The sequence below is a fragment of the Teleopsis dalmanni genome, chromosome 2, assembly GCF_002237135.1.
Source record: "Teleopsis dalmanni isolate 2A chromosome 2, ASM223713v2, whole genome shotgun sequence".
Classification (NCBI taxonomy): domain Eukaryota; kingdom Metazoa; phylum Arthropoda; class Insecta; order Diptera; family Diopsidae; genus Teleopsis; species Teleopsis dalmanni.
In genome coordinates this window covers 183585156-183603002 of record NC_051847.1, presented here as the reverse complement: position 1 = coordinate 183603002, position 17847 = coordinate 183585156, and the positions used below count along the sequence as shown (strand labels likewise).

Here is a 17847-nt window from a genome sequence, read left to right as displayed (position 1 = left end):
CTACCAACTAGCAACTGGCAATGATTGCAAATGCTGTGCTGTGCCTTACTGCACTGCACTGGTTGCAGCTATAACACTTTGCCGCCAAATCGAACGGAGTGAAGAAAAAATGTCGGCAGAAAAAAGTGCCGAAACACTTCAGCAGCGCCGGATAGCAAATCAGCCGGAAACTAATGTGCTTCATGGCTGTTGACGCCGCATTGCCTATTTTACTCACATACTTCACTTCACTTCACTTTTTTACTTACCGCACTTCATGCCCGCATTTATAACTCGACTCGTATTTAGTTTAAATTTTTTCCGCTCTCATGTACCGCAGTCCGTCCTGGTGAATGCAGAATGCAGAAAGTTTGTGAAGTGCATTCGCTATGAAATTTTCAATTTCAAAACGCGTTGCAAGCGGCACTCGTTACAGAATGCATTATAGAAAAAAAACCAAAACTTGATAATATATATAATAAAGTGCATAAATACATGTTTTAACACATATTCACTCACTTACTCATGCTTTCATCTTTATTAATATTTATAAAAAAGTATTTTTTCCACTTTTTCTTTGCAGGTGAGTCCTTTTTGATATCATATCGTATGTGTAGGTTGACGTTTAACTGCCACCCGGCATGTGCACACTGCAATTGCACATAATTTAATTGAATTCGTAAGTACTCTAATTGGTTGCACTATGAGGTAAACTATATACTCGTAAAATGTTTGACAGAAAATCAATTACAGTTTTTAATTTGAGTTCATGCCGTGAGTTTGATTATCGCCGGAAGCCAAATTACTTCGAACCTATCATATATTTATAGCATTTTTTATTTCGCATTGAGTTTTAATAAAAGCTTAAACAAATACAAAAAAAAAAAAGAATCTGAGTAAATCAATATAACTTATCAGCTGAAATTAGGGTAACTTAATTTAATTTTATGAGTAGAGTGCAATTAATTTATTTTTAATTTCTATTAATTGCAACGCTCTGTAATGATCTTGTGGATAACTTAGAGTTAATAAAATATATGCATTTTAGGAATTTATTATATTATGACCAAATATATTAGTATTATGTCATATTGGACCAATTAGTTAGTTACATTCAACTATGGTTACAAATGTAAATTAACAAAAACTTAATTAACTATATAAACTTCTTAGGCAAGAGCAGTTGCAATAACACTCCGCCTTGAGGAAGAAGTCAAATAAACTTTGAAACGTTGGCAATATAGAACTATAGAACTTATAGAGAAACATATAAAAGCAAAAACAAAAATAAAAACCAGCGAAGAAGTGGTTCGTACATGAGCTGTTCTGTCCAATATCTACAAGAAGCAAAGATTAGAAGATATATTCCTCCTAATATGGTATAGAAGTCATTTCTATATTGAAAAGTCATCATAGAACGCAAACGGTCTAATTTTAAGATAAAGAGAAATAATTTAACATAGTCTTTAATAGTTGACCTATTTTACCCATTTTCTGAGAAAGACATGCAAAATTTTTTCTTAACTAAGATAAAGACTGTCTAGACTCTCTAAGCCACATTTTGGGAAAGATGCGTCCAATTTCTTTTTGAGTTAAAATAATAAAAATTGCGCTGTCTAACCCATCTTCTATGAAAAGCAAGATTGAGATTAATTTTAATAAAAAAGATAGAGATAGTTTATCCAATTCACCGTCTAAAATGAGTAAAGTAAGATAAAGTAGACACTCTCGCATAGACAGTCTCGGATAGACAGTCTCGCATAAGAAATTGCTTATGTGAGCCACTTTCTGAGAAGGAAGACATTAGGGACTACATTCAGCTACCTTTTTTAAAAAAACGCAACTGAAAAGTCGCATCATTTTTTAGATTCTACAGAACTTGTAAGATATTATTATTATATATTAAGCATTAATTGTGATAAATTAAATAATAACCATTGTTAGTTTTAAGAACATTTGTAATATGTTCTTGAGCACAACAGACCCGACGGTCGCAGTGCCACATCTCCTAACAATAATAATATGTTCTTATAAAGTATAAGCAAAGTATCCTGCTTCTTTTATGAGTTTATTAAAGCAACCTGGGGAGATTTAGAAATTTTGCCGATTTTAGTTTAACTTAACTTCAACACAGTCAATAAGATTCTATGATTTATGAATACCAAAAATTTCGATAATATATGCCAGAGACATTTTGAATGTCTCTTTCGTATAACAACAAAATATGTATTTATTTTTTAATTAATTGAATTTTGGATTTTTTGGAAGTTTATCCGGAATGTTTCAAAAAATACCCGTATATAATAGCTTTTCTTATTTCATTTGATAGAAATTGTTTCCAATAATATTCTGTAATCAATCTGATACTCAATAAAATCTTCTGTGATGTGTCAGAAGAGCCTAAAAGTGGAATATATTGCAGCAATTTGAAGTTTATTTTTCTTCCCTAAATTGTATCACTTCTAAAGAATGTTTGTGTCCAAATGTTTTAATATCTTGAGTATAATTGGTCAATAAAATTTGTTTTGAATTCCACAAAAACTGACTTACACATACCTCGTCGATATCTGCACACGAGTTCAATCTTTAAATGAAGAACAGATATCTTCACTGTTACTCAGATCCTTTCTTTGACTGACCAACTAGATCCAAGTACTAGATCCAAGTCTTATCCATGATCCAAGTCTTATCAACAGCTTTTCTAAATCTTAAACGTTTAAGATTTAACTGACAAAGCTGCATTGTTGAGTGTATTAGATACTTAAATGCGGGAACTGCGTTTTGAAACCCAAACCTTGATATGTAATATCATTAAGTTCAGTGTGCTTAATGACATACTTTTTTACACTTTCTGAACTTCTCCAAACTCTCTCACAGACAATCGAGGATCTTTCAAGACTATTTCTTCTATTTTTGTCTCCATTTCTTATGCTGGTGTAGTTTTTTTGATATCCTTCGTGTGGTTTGTTTCCACGGGTTAAATAAAATATTTTCAATAGATCAGTGTACTTGTAAAATAGTATTAAAAGAACAGTATTAAATTTCAATACGAATTTATAATAGTTTTAAAATATTTATCGTTAAAAACTCACTGCTAATATCATTTGCAGAAGTATTCACTGACACGTCAAATGTGACAAAATTATTGAAAGATCAAATTGAAATTTAAATGTTTTCTTATAAATAATGAGATATTCATATAGCGTCAAATCTTAGTTTTAATATTAACAAATTAATGACGGATCGTGAAGGGCAAGTCATAGTTGTCTTTAGTGCCATACCTTGAGGAAATCTTCAAAGCGAACCGAGACAAATTAATGCTATTGAAATATAAAACAAAATCTTTTAAAAAAGTCTTTCATATCTCAAACAGTTCAATGAAAGCCTGATTAAAGTACCTGTTATCTTACTTGACGATTGCTGCAGACGAGCAGATAAGTTGAGTTGTTGGTTTATTCTGTAATTCAGAGTATCTCAAGTTTTTACAATCTTTAAACTGAGGTAATTGTATATTTATAAATATAAAAAATACTACTTAATAAAATGTTTACATTTTTAATAAATCAGTAACGCTTATAGCACTCCATGGTATAAAATATTACGGCAAAAATGAATTTCTTATAGAGGTTTGAACTTTTCCATGCCAGTTTATAAGCATCTCCGCCACATCCTTGTGAAATACTTAATTTTGTAACTTAAATGCTGCCAACGTACTTTTCTCATTAAAGTGGTCCTTCACTGCCAATTAAAGTCACTCCAAAAAAGTGAAAGAATCTTTAAATATTTATGCCATTTATTGCTCGTCGTTAAAGCACTGCAAGGTAAACTGCAGCAGTTGCGCTCCAAATTAATTGCATTTCGTTGGCACATTCATCGCTGTTTTTATTAAGATTTTCAAAGTTTTAACAAAATGACTTGCACAAGTTGCTTTAATGTGAATGCCAGTGATGAGCATTCTAGCTTAGTTCTTAGTATCTAACCTAAATTTACTGCAGTTGCATCCTTAAATTCTGCTCTAACGCCCCTTAACCCAATTCGGATTGTTGAAAATGTTGAAATTTTTATCTTGAATCGGTTTTTTTTTCCTAGTGAACTTTAGAAAGACGAAGTACTCGAATCGATACTGATACTTTTCATTGTGGTCTTAGGGTGTACTTTTACGATTTTCTATTTCAAATCAATATAAATTAATTTATTTCAAAGACGTTAGAAATTGAATGAGATAATTATTTTTAAAGTTTCAAGAACGACATGTTTGGAAATGTTATTGATACAAATTTAGTGGAATTAATGTATCTTATGTATATGTTGTAAATGTAAACATGTGATTAAACTATCTAACTTTTAGATATCCATTTTTTTTTCATCAATCGGTACTATATAGCTTTTCATTTATTTATTTCTATTTGAGCCAGTGCACTTGAGCACTTTTACTCTTTCTTAACTCGAGGTATTTTTAAAACCCCTCTTTACGCCTTGGCTGGATTATTGTTTATCACTTCATCAGACTAAGCAATAATTGACCTCAGATCTGCATACCTCCAAGACGAGCCTGTAACCATTCTGAGATTTGATAACGCGATGTTGGTAAGTCTGTTAGTTTTCGCAAATAATTTAAGGGCTCTATCCTTTATGTATTTTTTGATGGGATCAATCTTGAGGTCCCTCAGGATGTCATTCGTCCTAATGTACCATGGAACTTTGAAAAGTCTTCTCAGGGCCTAACTTTGTGCAATTTCTAGCTGGCGAATAGTAGTGTTTGAAGCTTTGCTTAACGCTACACGACCATATAGAAGTGATAGTATATAGCATTCACCAAAGTTTTTGCATGTATAGAAGCTTATATTTTAATTCTTCCGAGATTTGAAATAATTTCTCGCATTATTAGACAAATATTAGAAAAAAAGGAAACATTTAGAAATTTAATTTCTGCTACTAGATTATTAGGATTTATTATTTAAGCTCATCATATTCCTTACTGTAACGAAAAAGCTACAGAACTCTCCCCGTTTATGCTGACAAACCACAGTCTACTCGTAGCACACGTATATGAGATAGAAATAATCCATAGTGACGAATGCAGGAAATATAAAAAGAGTTAAAAATAGAAGAGCCTTTGAGAGATCTCATTACTGTTTATATTAAATAATAAAATGCTTTGGTGCTCCAAAATTGTGAAAGTAGCAAAAGAGATCTAAGCATATCATGTATATTCTTCGTGCTATAAACTCCTTCTCATGCTCCTTCTAGATGTCGGTAATAACTCTATTTTGGGCGACAATTAAATTGGATATACCAACAATCACAACAATAAACTATTTCTTTTCGAAAGTGAGCAGATGCTAAACAATAATATAATATTTAGGATGCCAACATCAAAAAAAAGATTTTAACCATCTAAATGGTCTCTTCTTTTAAAGAAAGATGAACGAATGTGGCAGTATGTTATGAGGTCTCATTAAACCCGGTAACAAAATAATACAGAGTCTGACTTTAAAGTCTGAGACTACTATTTCATTTATACCCGCATGTTAATGTCCCTTGATTGTTCATGAATTCTTGAAGCCTATTTAATCATAGGGAATAGGATATATGGGATATATTGTTTGAATTATTCAAAGAGGTGAAAAGAAGTAATTCTGAAAAGATTTGTAATAATTTTGATAAGATAGTGTTGTAATCCACGGTTTCGTTATAGAAATCCTGTAATATCCGAAATGATATGTAAAGATAGTCATATAAAATATAAAATAATTATAACAAACACAGATCTTTAGTGTGTGGCGAAATTGGTTTATGAGACTTCAGTTTTGTTGAGACCAGAATTCGCAATGTCCTTTCAGATACCCTGTAAGAATATTAATATCTTCTTTGTTTAATGCAATACATCTTTTTTTGACTGTTTTGGATGCGAATCTTTTAGTTTTAATAGAGATTGGTTTTATTTGATCTGCCATATACTATTATTTCAGTAGTTGAGTTCATTATGTTGAGGTGAGAAGTACTGTACAAAAGGCAGTAAATAGAATTTTATTTTATTTTCACTCATCCACATTCAACATATCAGCTCTTTTTCGCTTTTGAATGGTATTTTCTATGATATTCCAAAAATATTCTTTTTAAAAATTGTGAAAAGCATAAATGTTCAAAAGTGTTGCTTCAAACATTCATTGAATGAATTTTTATTTTTTTTTTTGCGGTGAAGTTGTTTGTATCAAAAGGATAACTAAAAATATTAACAGTTAAAAAAATACTGAAATCCTTAAGTGTGCAATTCTATAAAAGGAGCTTGTTGAAATAGAAATATGGGATTGAGTGTGTATTTTAGGAATATTTTATTGCTCATAGCAGTTGAGGCAGGTTGCTTGAAAATATATGAAGAACCTTTCAATATCATTTGAGTTTAACTAAAATTTTTTTATTAGACAATTCGGCAATTCATTTTTGTATAAAATCTTCTATAAATAAATCAAGCAATTCTTGTATAAATCAATTAAAAATACAGTCAAACTTCTATAACTCGAATTTTCTATAACTCGAATTTTCTATAACCCGAACCAAAAACAGTGCACCAAGGTTTTAGAGAGCAAATTATATACAATTCTACTTCCAGAACTCCAACTTCTATTACTCGAATTTCTCTATAACTTGAACAAAAACTTTGTTCCGTGCCAAAAGGAATATGGGAAAGTGCATTCCTTAAGGCGAATTTTTGTTTTAAGTATAAATGCATTCTGCTGTTAGGGGAAATCCCTTTTTCCAAACTAAATGTGTAATTTTTTCTTTCTTATATTGCTTCTTTGTGCAAATGCCAGTCGGTGGCAGCGTGGTTTAAAGTAAATAAAATAACTTCCAATACTACTCTTAACGATTATACTGAGCTTGATAATGAAATTTGTACATCAAGCTCTTCTACAGATGACGATATTGTTGAGCCCTATAGCTCTAAATTACTGGATCCAATTCTAAGCGCAACGGAAAGTGATGATGAGGGTTCGTTCGGTGGATGTAATTGTTGATCAGCCTTCCTAGAATGAAGTAGAAGACTCATTCAAAATTCTAAACTTTTATTAGGAGTCTCTTTTTACTGAAAATGAGAAAAAAATTAAAGTCCCAAACCCTAATTTCTGAATAATTTATTTCACTATAACTTCTGTGCTTTATTTGATTGAAAATAAATAAATATCTTAAAATGTGTTTCTAGTTTCTTTCAAAAATAAAAAAAAAATGAAAAAATTCTCTAACTCGAAGTCTCCATAAGTCGAACCTTTTCTTTGCAAAATTGGATTTCGAGTTATGGAAGTTTGACTGTTTAGGTGTAATTTCCAGATGAGCTTCTTCCTATTGTTATCTACACTTCTTCGAATGTTTATATCTTTATTTTCACTTTAATAAATATCCAAATAGTTGTTTTAAGCGTTAAATTTAGATTAGTAAATGAAAACAATTATCTATTAATTGCTGTTTTAGATTAATATTTTACGTTCGACTTTTTTCTCCATGGAAATGCAACACATATAATTTGTACGCACATTAGTCCTCACAAATTATACACTTGAGACTCAATCCCAATAAAAACCAATAAATTAAAAAAGCAAAATAAAAAGCAGTTAACTATTTTATAAGGGAAATAAAAAAAAAACAATTCTACAAGGAATGCGAAAATATGAAGTCTCGAACCACACCCAATAATTCCAAAGTGCGCACATGCCTATTAAAGCTAAATTCAATATAAGCTACCCATGTGCCAAACCAGGTTCTGCCTCTCGATGTAATCTATTTTCTTTTTTTTTTTTTTTTTCTGTTTGGAAACGTTTTTTAATGCTCATCTAAATGCGCGTTACAAATCCACCTACTTTTCAACGACGTATGAATTTTCCATTTTCATTTTAACAAATTTCATGTATTTTTTATATTGAGTTTCCTTTATTTTTGCTACGCTTCCAATTCATTACATTTTGTTTCAGCAAAACAGGAAAAAAAACAAAAAATTTATATCTTCGATTATTTCCTTTCAACTAAATACCAATAAATTAAATTGTTTTTCATTTGACAATAAATTTTTATTATTTTGCCACTTTTATCCTTTTTGTGTGCCTTTTATTATGTGCGCTTTCCACTACGTAGGAGTATGCTTTTTGAGTTGCATGTCCTTTGTATGGCAGCACCAAAGGTGGCAATTTAATAGCCTTTATAAAAGGTCAATTTTATTTCACATTTCCTTACTAAAGAAAAACACGGCCATAAACAAAATATGTGCCGAGGAGTGTGTCTGTGTCTGGCCTGGCATTCATTTCCTATCATTGGCTTGTAGTCGAGCTTTGATTTGATATGGCTCATTTGATGTTGTACTCTGCAGCAGCGCCAAATTTGACCCACACTTTGAATACAACAAAAAAAAAAAATAAAAAGAAAATAAAATAAAAAAAAAACAAGAGAAAACGTTAATGAACATAAAAATTTGGTGCTATTTATGGCCAATTTAACGTATTTTCCTAATTTGTTTTATATGTTAGAATGCGTTGCCTACTTTAAGGCATTTCAGCGTTTAACGATTTTACGCACTTAGTCACTTGTACTTATACGTTGCACACTCGTCACTCGCCATTCACCATTCGCCACTCGTCACTCATCACTCGTTCTAGGAGTGAAGAATATAGTGCTTTATGACATTCTGAGTGCGGACGTGTGTATGGTGTATGGAGTATGGCGTTTGTTAGAGGTCCTGTCATATAATCCATCAAGATATAATAAACGTAAATTGTTTTATTGTCTGTGAGGATAGTAAAAGTGAAATAAGACAACATAAAATGAAAATAGCGAAAACATAATAAAAACCAAATTTACACAAATAATTTATCATTGACAGTGGAGTCGCGGCATGTGAGTTAGGTGCATGTCACCTTCATAAAACTCTAAAAAATTTCGTACTTATTCTCTAAAACATTGAACATTGAACTAAAAATGTTTTTTATGTTTTTGTAATAAATAAAAAAATTTTAAAAGTTATACTCGAGATGTCATAAGTTTCGTTTAATATGACATATGCATGAACGGAAATACGGATAGCTCTGAACTAAATATTTTTTATAACTTCTCGAGGAAAGCACTTTTCTTTGACAGCATAAATAAGTCTTTATTATAGTCTGACGTTGACAACGGAAAGCATATGATATTATAGATAGTTATTATTTCAGATTTTTGTGCGATTATTTTAAAAATAAAACCATCTGATTACAAACAAATTTCAGATAAAAGTAAAAGCTCATTCTCATTGTGACTCATTGTTTTTTTGCTTTTTTAATAAAGAATAAAAATCACAAGTTACATTCTGATCCAACACAAAAACCCAATAGTAATAGCCGGTATTTTTGTTTATTATTTAGGATTTTTTCAAAAAAATGTATTCATTAATTCATCCATTCTAATTGCATTACGATCCAGCAAAAAATTTCAATAGTAAATCCGGTTGGTGGCAGGCCATTAGATAACTTCCATATTCCTCAATTAGCGATTTTTAGTAGTTTTGCTACCACATTTCTCGCAAGAACCATCATAGAAGCATAGAAGAGTAGAGACTAAATCCATCCCGCCGAATTTAGGTAATTTAATAGGTCTTTCATCTTCACCGTTGAGAAGTCTGATAAACTATCAAAGAAGTATTTTGCTAAGAACCTATATCTTCTGGACGCTAAAGCCGGCCATTTAAAGAGAACATGTACTATTGTTTCTTTATCTTGCGAGTTTCCACAACTTCTGCACAGAGGGTTATGGGGAATGCGCACTTTTCTGCGTGAGTTCCTACACACCAATGACCAGAAAAAACTGCAGTAAGCCTTACAGTGTTCACGCGATCTGAAAAGCCGGTACTTTCGTTTATTATTAAGAGTTTTTTTAAAAAAATGTGATCATTTCTTTATTTATCCTAATGAGAAACTAATGAAAATGGAATCAAAATAAAACAATGAATTAACACATTTTTTTACAATATTAGTACTATTAGGATTAACCTAATATCCAAGCAGATTATGCCAATCTGACATGCATACAACACTTAAATGTTGAAACTTTTTTCCTTCAAATATTTACCATAGAATATGCGAATTAAATATATATAAAAAAAATAAGATAAACTATTTTTATCGAAGTACAAAATAGCATTTAAATAAAATTATCACTGCTTTCTGTTGGTTCTAACATAATCAGTCTTCTACTCACTTTTTCGAGGAATTGCGGATTTCTTTGCTTATTGCCTCACCTAATCTATTCCATTTGTACAGTGGATTTTTATACGTTTTGTTTTAACTACAGATTTCGGTTCCTTATGTTACCAATTACAAGTATCCCATAGTTTTTCCACGACAATTTCAGTGAAAACTACTTGACCTGATCTTAAATGGAGAATAACATAGAACATTACGGAATTTAGAATAAGAGCAGATCAATCATGTGACTCTAGGTTGTGATAATATGATGCTCTTGGCAAATTTGAAAGCATATTTTATAATTTTTAAAGTATCTGTAAAGTTTTTTTTTTATAAGGTTAATACTAATAATTCATTGATCTTTTTATTCTTTGAGTAAATAATCGAGAAGTACTACTATTTAAACATAGTCCATAGCCTGGTTTGTTTTTTCTTTTTCCGACTAATTATAACTTTTACCTTATAAATACGTTTATTAAACTATTAGTCATACTCGAAATTTGTTATGAATCTCTTTCCGTAATCCACACGAAAACCCCAACAAATAGCTAATAAAAAACAATACATTGTTACTTAAGTCATAAATAAAACTTTGAGTTAAGCATTTACTTAACTAAATTATGTTTAACAATATAAAAATTAAAAAAAAAAACAGAATAAGAAGTCAACGTTTGGGACACTCTGACAAAGCAATGGAGAGCAATTGCATTGATAAGGCATGATATGAAATTCCCGCTGTTAACACGAAAGCGTAACCATAAAATTACATTTCCTCAGTCGAAAGCTTAACAGAGCTTTCTCACTGTTATCAGCCTGCTAATTTGCATACACATATAAACACTACAGAATTTATACGTTAGGCAGAGAAAATCTAAATAAATTGCAACGGAAAAAAATATCTAAGTGCAAAATATAAAGAATAAATTTGACTGCGAAAATGTGTTTCCTTTGATACTTTTTACCCTACTTGACACGAAAGCGATAAAATCGAAACTCCCTCGAATATATAAGTTGATACACTAAAACGCCTCGCTTAACATTATGTAAAGAAAATACATGTGTGCGGCTGTCTGTCTAGCACAGAGTGTATCTGAGTGTGTCTGTCTGTCTGTGTGTGTGTCGCATGGGTGCAATTTTTAAGTGGCTTAAATACGTAAAACGCTAAGTTGAATGTGTCACCCGGAGCGCGATATACGCAAATTTCGACTCTATCCGTAACAATAAATGGCAACACTAAACGCTACCATTGAAGACAATGTAGCAGCAAATAGACTGCCTGGAAGTAGCGAGTGAAATGGGTTTGCAGCGAGGGAACAAGCAGCGAAGAGAAGAAAAAAATAAAATTGAAAAAAAAATTGCAGAAAAGTGGAAAAAAATTGTAAGGATGAAAATCAAATCAGACATTTCAATCTTTTTTAAAATTTTTTCTTTTTTTGCTCCACGTCTTTGGCGAATTTTATCGAAATTTCCAATAGGTTTGTGGCACGCAATATGCTAATGAGGCGCAAAGCTGTTATGCGAAAATTGAGTAGCTACGAGGATTGGTAGGATAAAATGTGGAAAACGGATGAAGCGAAGAAGTATGGTTGTGTGAGCTATACTGAAAGAAAGAAAAAACGACATTACGCGGAGTTTCAAATTGAAAATGTATCCTTTTTTGCAACTTCTTACCTTTAACGCTTAACCACACTAAAGCAGCTAGAATGCCACATAAAGTCAAGGGAATTGAATCCTTTTTGCGCTACGAATACGAGTACTGTTACTCTTTAACGTTTCTGCAAGTTGTTGAACTTTGCATGCATTGTGCATGCATTGTTGTTAATTTAAATAAAAAAAAAATAAGTAAAAAATTAAATGCGAAAAAATAAGAAATATTTTGTCATAAATTTTAAATGTTTATGTTTGAAATGTAAATAAAATTAAAATAAAAATAAAATAATAAAAAATGCAGTGCAACTAAAATGACGAAGGGAAACTTGTTGAAATGCTCATAAAATGAATTAAACGGCGGCAAATTTAAAATTTAATAAAATTAAAATATGCAGCCAAAATTGTTTATATGTTTTGTAGCAAAAAATGCAATTTAGTCAGTTTAGTCCACTTCTTTTTTTTTGGCTTCCACTCACTCGTACTTTGTGGATAGCAAATAGTGTGCCGCGTACCAGATATGAGTTGCACAAATTGCATTTCTGTTAGATTGATGTTGCAAATTTGCATAATAATGTTATTGTTATTACCACTGTTGTTGTAGTGTTGGCAGCTGTTATTATTATTGTTGTTGTTGTTAACCATGTTAGGAAGTAGTTAGGTTTTTTAATTAAAATTTACAAATTCAGCTAAAAAATGAATGAAATCCTTTCATTAAATTCACTTGAGTGAACGTTTGTTAACATACTTTTTTAATACAGCAGAAATTATATTTTATGAATATATTAGTTTTTATTTAAGTATATATACATATATATTTGTTGAAGCAATTTCATTCATTACTTACTTACATTCATACTACTTAAATTGAATAGTTTTATTAAAGACAGTATATAACCAAAGCTATAACGAGATACGCATCAACTTAATCACTTAAGATAATAAAATTATTCTATTATTTATAGCTAGTTGTATATATGTATATATGTAAATATTTAACTATTACAAAGGATTTCATACCAACTAAATCCTCAAAAACTATTTTTAATATTGAAAATATTAATGATTAGGTTTTCTGTAGAAGTTTATAGGCTCAATTGCACTTTTATTCGTCACTTCCCTTATTACTATTTTGCTATTGACACTATCTTTGCTGTCTATTTTAATACAAATTTTATTTCATTTTATTAAATCTTAATGTCTTTAATGTACATTTTTTCTTGCCGATAGTGCCGTGTCTTTATGGCAAAAGAAACTACTTAAAAGTTAGACGGATTCGAATAGCACAGAAAGAAAGGATAAAGACAAAAATTTATTTAGTTTATTGAAATTTGGCTGACTATACAACGCTGTTTCGAGTATTGCCAAGTACTCTTCATCAGTGGTCTTAGGAAATAATCGACTTTTTATTTAATTAGTTTATAGTCCGTATATAATTTGTTTGGACTTCAAGTGCCAGGCTTAGAACTCGTGCCTGTCAAATTAGAAGCGATGACTTGTGTTTATCCACAAGTAGCCAAGGCAATATATTATTATATTACTTTTAATATATCATAGCATAATCATAAAATAGGTATATGATAAAACATCACAGCACAGCAGATATCACCACTGTATTAAGTTATTGAATCTACCTCTGTCATTTAATTATAACTTTTCTTATCATTATAGTTATAATAGTTATATGAGCTCAAACATAAACTTCCCTAAATATTAGGTCCATAGTTGCACTATCTTACTCTTCCTATAGTAACTTAAGAATTTCTTTCACTTCGGCTGCATTCAGAAAGTTTTTAATAGTTTTTAAATCAATTTTTGATCACACTGATAAACAGATCAATTATTTTTAGAGAACATTTTCATTTTATATATAAAATTTATTAATATCTTAATTATTATAGATAAACGGACTGGAACGATCTATTGTATTTCGCCCTTCCTATAGTAATTAAAGGATTTCTTTCACTTTGGTTATATCCAAAAAGGTTTTAATTAATTCTTATTCAATGTTTATATTCCAGTAAAAATTTGTTTACTGGGTCCATAAACGATCTATTGTATTTCGCCCTTCCTATAGTAATTAAAGGATTTCTTTCACTTCGGTTATATCCAAAAAGGTTTTAATTAATTCTAATACAATGTTTGACCATTAATTCAAAAATAAATTAAAGTCTTTAAAAACTTACACCGTTCGAACTCCAACTCTAACAGACCCTGGCAATGCGTCCATTTTTTAACTATATTATATCTTGCCCTTACTGTAATCACTGAAAGCCGTCTTTCGCTTCCACTATATCTATATTCATACTATATTCTATACTATATTCATAGATCACTTAAATCGCTTCTTCTATAATGTATATGTATATCAGTGACGATTGCTCTAAGGTGCGGAGGTGTGCGGTGAACACCCTAACATAATTTGCAAAATGTCAAAAACTCAATCAATTTGCTTCTGTTAGCCGCTATACTTGTTAGTTGTGCTCATATATTTGCAGCTCAAATCACAGAACATTTCTATTATATTTCGTCTCTCCCCTTTGTGTGCAAAGAAGTTGGTCGCACATTCATACGTTGCATATGAACAAAATAATGTGCGTGTACTCCCGTTCATAATATCAAAAATAGAGATTTATATAGTGGGTATTGTATGAGAGTAATTTTTTGTTCTACTCGAATATCAACTGCACACATACGAATCCAACATGATGATTTGCCAAAGTGGTTGCATGAGCGGCTGAAGTTTGCAGCTCATCTCAGCATACATTTCTATCACATTTCGTCTCTCCCCTTTTAACAGTAGCACCCACGAATTTCTGTTCTTACACATTTGTACGTTGCAAGTGGGTTTGATTTTGTTTGATCACTGGATAAACATGTATGGTTCTGAGTTAAAACTCTTTTGTTTGAAAAAAGTTGGTTTGATGTTACTAGTATATGAAAAGTTTTGTTTCTTCCATATTGATATAATATTAAATTTATATATAAATTATTAATTTAATTTGTTTAATATGTTCTTTTGTTAATGAATTGTTAATATAATATTGCGACTATATTATTGCCTTATATAATATAGTTATTATTAATAAAAGATCTCATATATTTTAATATAAGTGGTACATGTAAAAACAACATTAAAGAAGGGCCGCACACCCTTCCAGATAGAGCACGCGTCGTCACTGATGTATATGGGCTAGGTATTCGCTAAGGTTATGTACGGCTGTTTCTATGTCTCCCAAATATAACCTGCATTTGTCGGTCTCTTATAATTTTACACGTAATTTAAGTTTATTAAAATGGCAATGACCAGTTATCACTCCAATGACTATTTTTTAATCCAATCTGTTCAGACTTAGATTAGAGTATTTTCGATAGAAGAACTTGATGCATTAGGATCCGCCCACATTAGACCATGGGAGATTTAGTTTTATGTGCACATATATTTGGTTAAATATCTATGTATATCTTATGTATAACCTTTATTGGAAAAAATATGTAATTTATAAAATATTTTTAAAATATATATAAAAGTTTTAAAGTAAACACTTTTTTCTATATTTGGCATTATATATAGTTTATTGCTTCGATATGAATATGGCACTATGGAATATATTGTAACTGAGATTTGTGTAAGTTGCTTAATAATTTTCTATTATATTTCCAATTACAGTAAATGAAAGAACTTTAATCAATCAGCATTACGTCAAGAAAATCTTTATAGTTTATTAGTCCATCGCCATCAGTATCTACTTCAAGCATCATTTCGTTTATTTCTTCATCAGTTATATTCTCACCTAAATTGATTAATACGTGTTTTATCTCATCATGTGATATACCGCCAGTTTCATCTCTATTAAATACTACAAATGCTTCATAAATCTCCTTCTCTGTAATTTTTGCCATTATTTTACTTCCCATCACACGAATGAATTCCCTGAAATTTATCCCGTCCTTTTTATCCTTGAGCATTTTATTTATCACTCTTTGCAACTCTGCCTCTGTAGCATTGTGACCTATACTACGCATAACTAGAGCTAACTCTTTACTTGAAATGAATCCATCGCCATTCAAATCATAAACATCAAATGCTTCCTGAAACTCTGCTAGTTGTTCGTCTGTTAAACGGTGATGTGACATTGTGTTCGATTAGTTTTGTATTGTCTTTTTGGAATCCAGAGAGGAGTTGAAGCTATATGCTATTCAGAAAGTTTTCGACATAATATCGGACTGAAATTTTGCAGAACTTAGGTGATGTAAGTATAGCGATGGATCGGTTTTTGTAGGCCAGAATGGAATTGGTTATGTATGAGACTCAAAAAATTTTATAACATGTTGGCAAACTGAAATTTTGTTGGACCGAAAATATTTGAACTATTGTAGTATTAATGATTTTTTTTCTGATATTAGAAATTTTTGTTTAAAATTTTATTTTACTTTAATAATATTTGAAAGTAAAAAAATTTGAAAGCAAAAAAGATTACTGTGATTTGAATAACCTAACCTATTTTAACCTATCTCTCATTCTTATTCTCAATTTTTTAATTAACATTTTAATATTAGAGACTTAATTGATATATTTTCATATATAAATAAGATAATTAAGTATTATGAAAGTAAGGTTACCTTCAACTTGTGGGAACACTACTGGGAACGCCTTCAATTTCTCAAAGATCTTGTTGAAAGAAGGTGTACTTAAAATACTTAAGAACTATAAAGGAAACGAGAAAGCCGATAAACTAGACAGAAAATGGGTGACCTAATATTATACTGAACCAAGATCATTCTGCGGTCCTTCAAGAAGCTTTTTGAACCTTACAATTACTGAATGGCTGGAAAAAGTAAATAAGAATGATTGGGATAATGTGATTGTCTGCAGACAACATAAAGGATGCCAAATCGATCAAACGCCAGTATAAAGTCACTATTAATGCTGAACAGAAAAGGTATCTGACTTGTCACAAGGTTTATCACTAGACATTGCGAAGTCAAAAAACATCTATCGAATCAATGTATTCCAAAAGACAATAGCTGCTTATTTTGTCACGAAGAAGAGAAAATAGTAGAACACAATCTATGTCACTGTGATAGATTCGTCAGACTCAGACTTTGGTATTTATCAACTGTCTATCCACTTACAATGGAAATAGCAAAGAAAAAAGTGTACGCGCCTATGGAACTTAAGTAGGTTTATCACAATAATACTTGAAAAATGCAGTAATGTGGTGACATACTAAACCTTTCTAAATTTATACTAATCTAATCTTAGGCTACCTAGTTGCATTATTACAGATAAGGATGACCATACCACAAACCTAAAAACAACAACAACTTCCAATTTGACATAAATTTGTGTATTATCTGTCTCGAAGATAGGGAGGCATGCTATGAGACTTATTCTTCCTTACAATGACCTTTGTCGTGGCTCTGAAGACAAGTAGGAAACTGTGTTCCATCTAATGTGTCAATGCTTATCTTTAGCTAGAAGAAGATCAAAAATATTGGGGGCCCCTTTTCTAACCGATCTGATTGGGTCCTGATCATATTCATAAAATTGTCTGGTTGGTTTTCCTTCACCTAAATCGGGAAGTCGTTGCCTTTTTCGACTTTGGTCGTATACTGATCACCTTGTCTATGTACGAACCAATGCTATTCCGGGCCATTATTTGAGCTCAAGTGGGATTTCTTCGTATACAAGGCAACCACTCCAACCTTACTCAACTTAACCTGTCCCAAAGATTATTCAAAATTCAATGATTGTGGAACAAATAGCACTTCTTTTGGTATTTTCGAGTAAGAATCTTTTATAATTTTTTTACATAGAGAATTTCTTATGTCCTTCAAAACACAACTCCATTTAATTTTAAAGACAATATCAAATTATAATAAATTTCTTTGAGTTAAAGTACGTTACATACGTTTTGCCGACACATAAAGTGCTTCCTTTTAATTAATAAATTTGTTCCACATTTTGCTAGTCTAGGTATCTGCCTCTAACGTCTGCAATTAATTTCCTTTC

The 17847-nt window shown here is 30.9% G+C and overlaps 1 protein-coding gene across 1 annotated transcript; it reads right to left on the bottom strand.

Annotated features, from left to right (window-relative positions):
• Window positions 1-15386: 15386 nt before the first annotated feature.
• LOC119682619 (calmodulin-A-like) lies at window positions 15387-16237 on the bottom strand. The gene has a single exon (XM_038096106.1). It carries the CDS (start codon window positions 15966-15968, stop codon window positions 15516-15518), a length of 453 nt encoding a protein of 150 aa, XP_037952034.1. The 5' UTR covers window positions 15969-16237; the 3' UTR covers window positions 15387-15515.
• Window positions 16238-17847: the final 1610 nt, after the last annotated feature.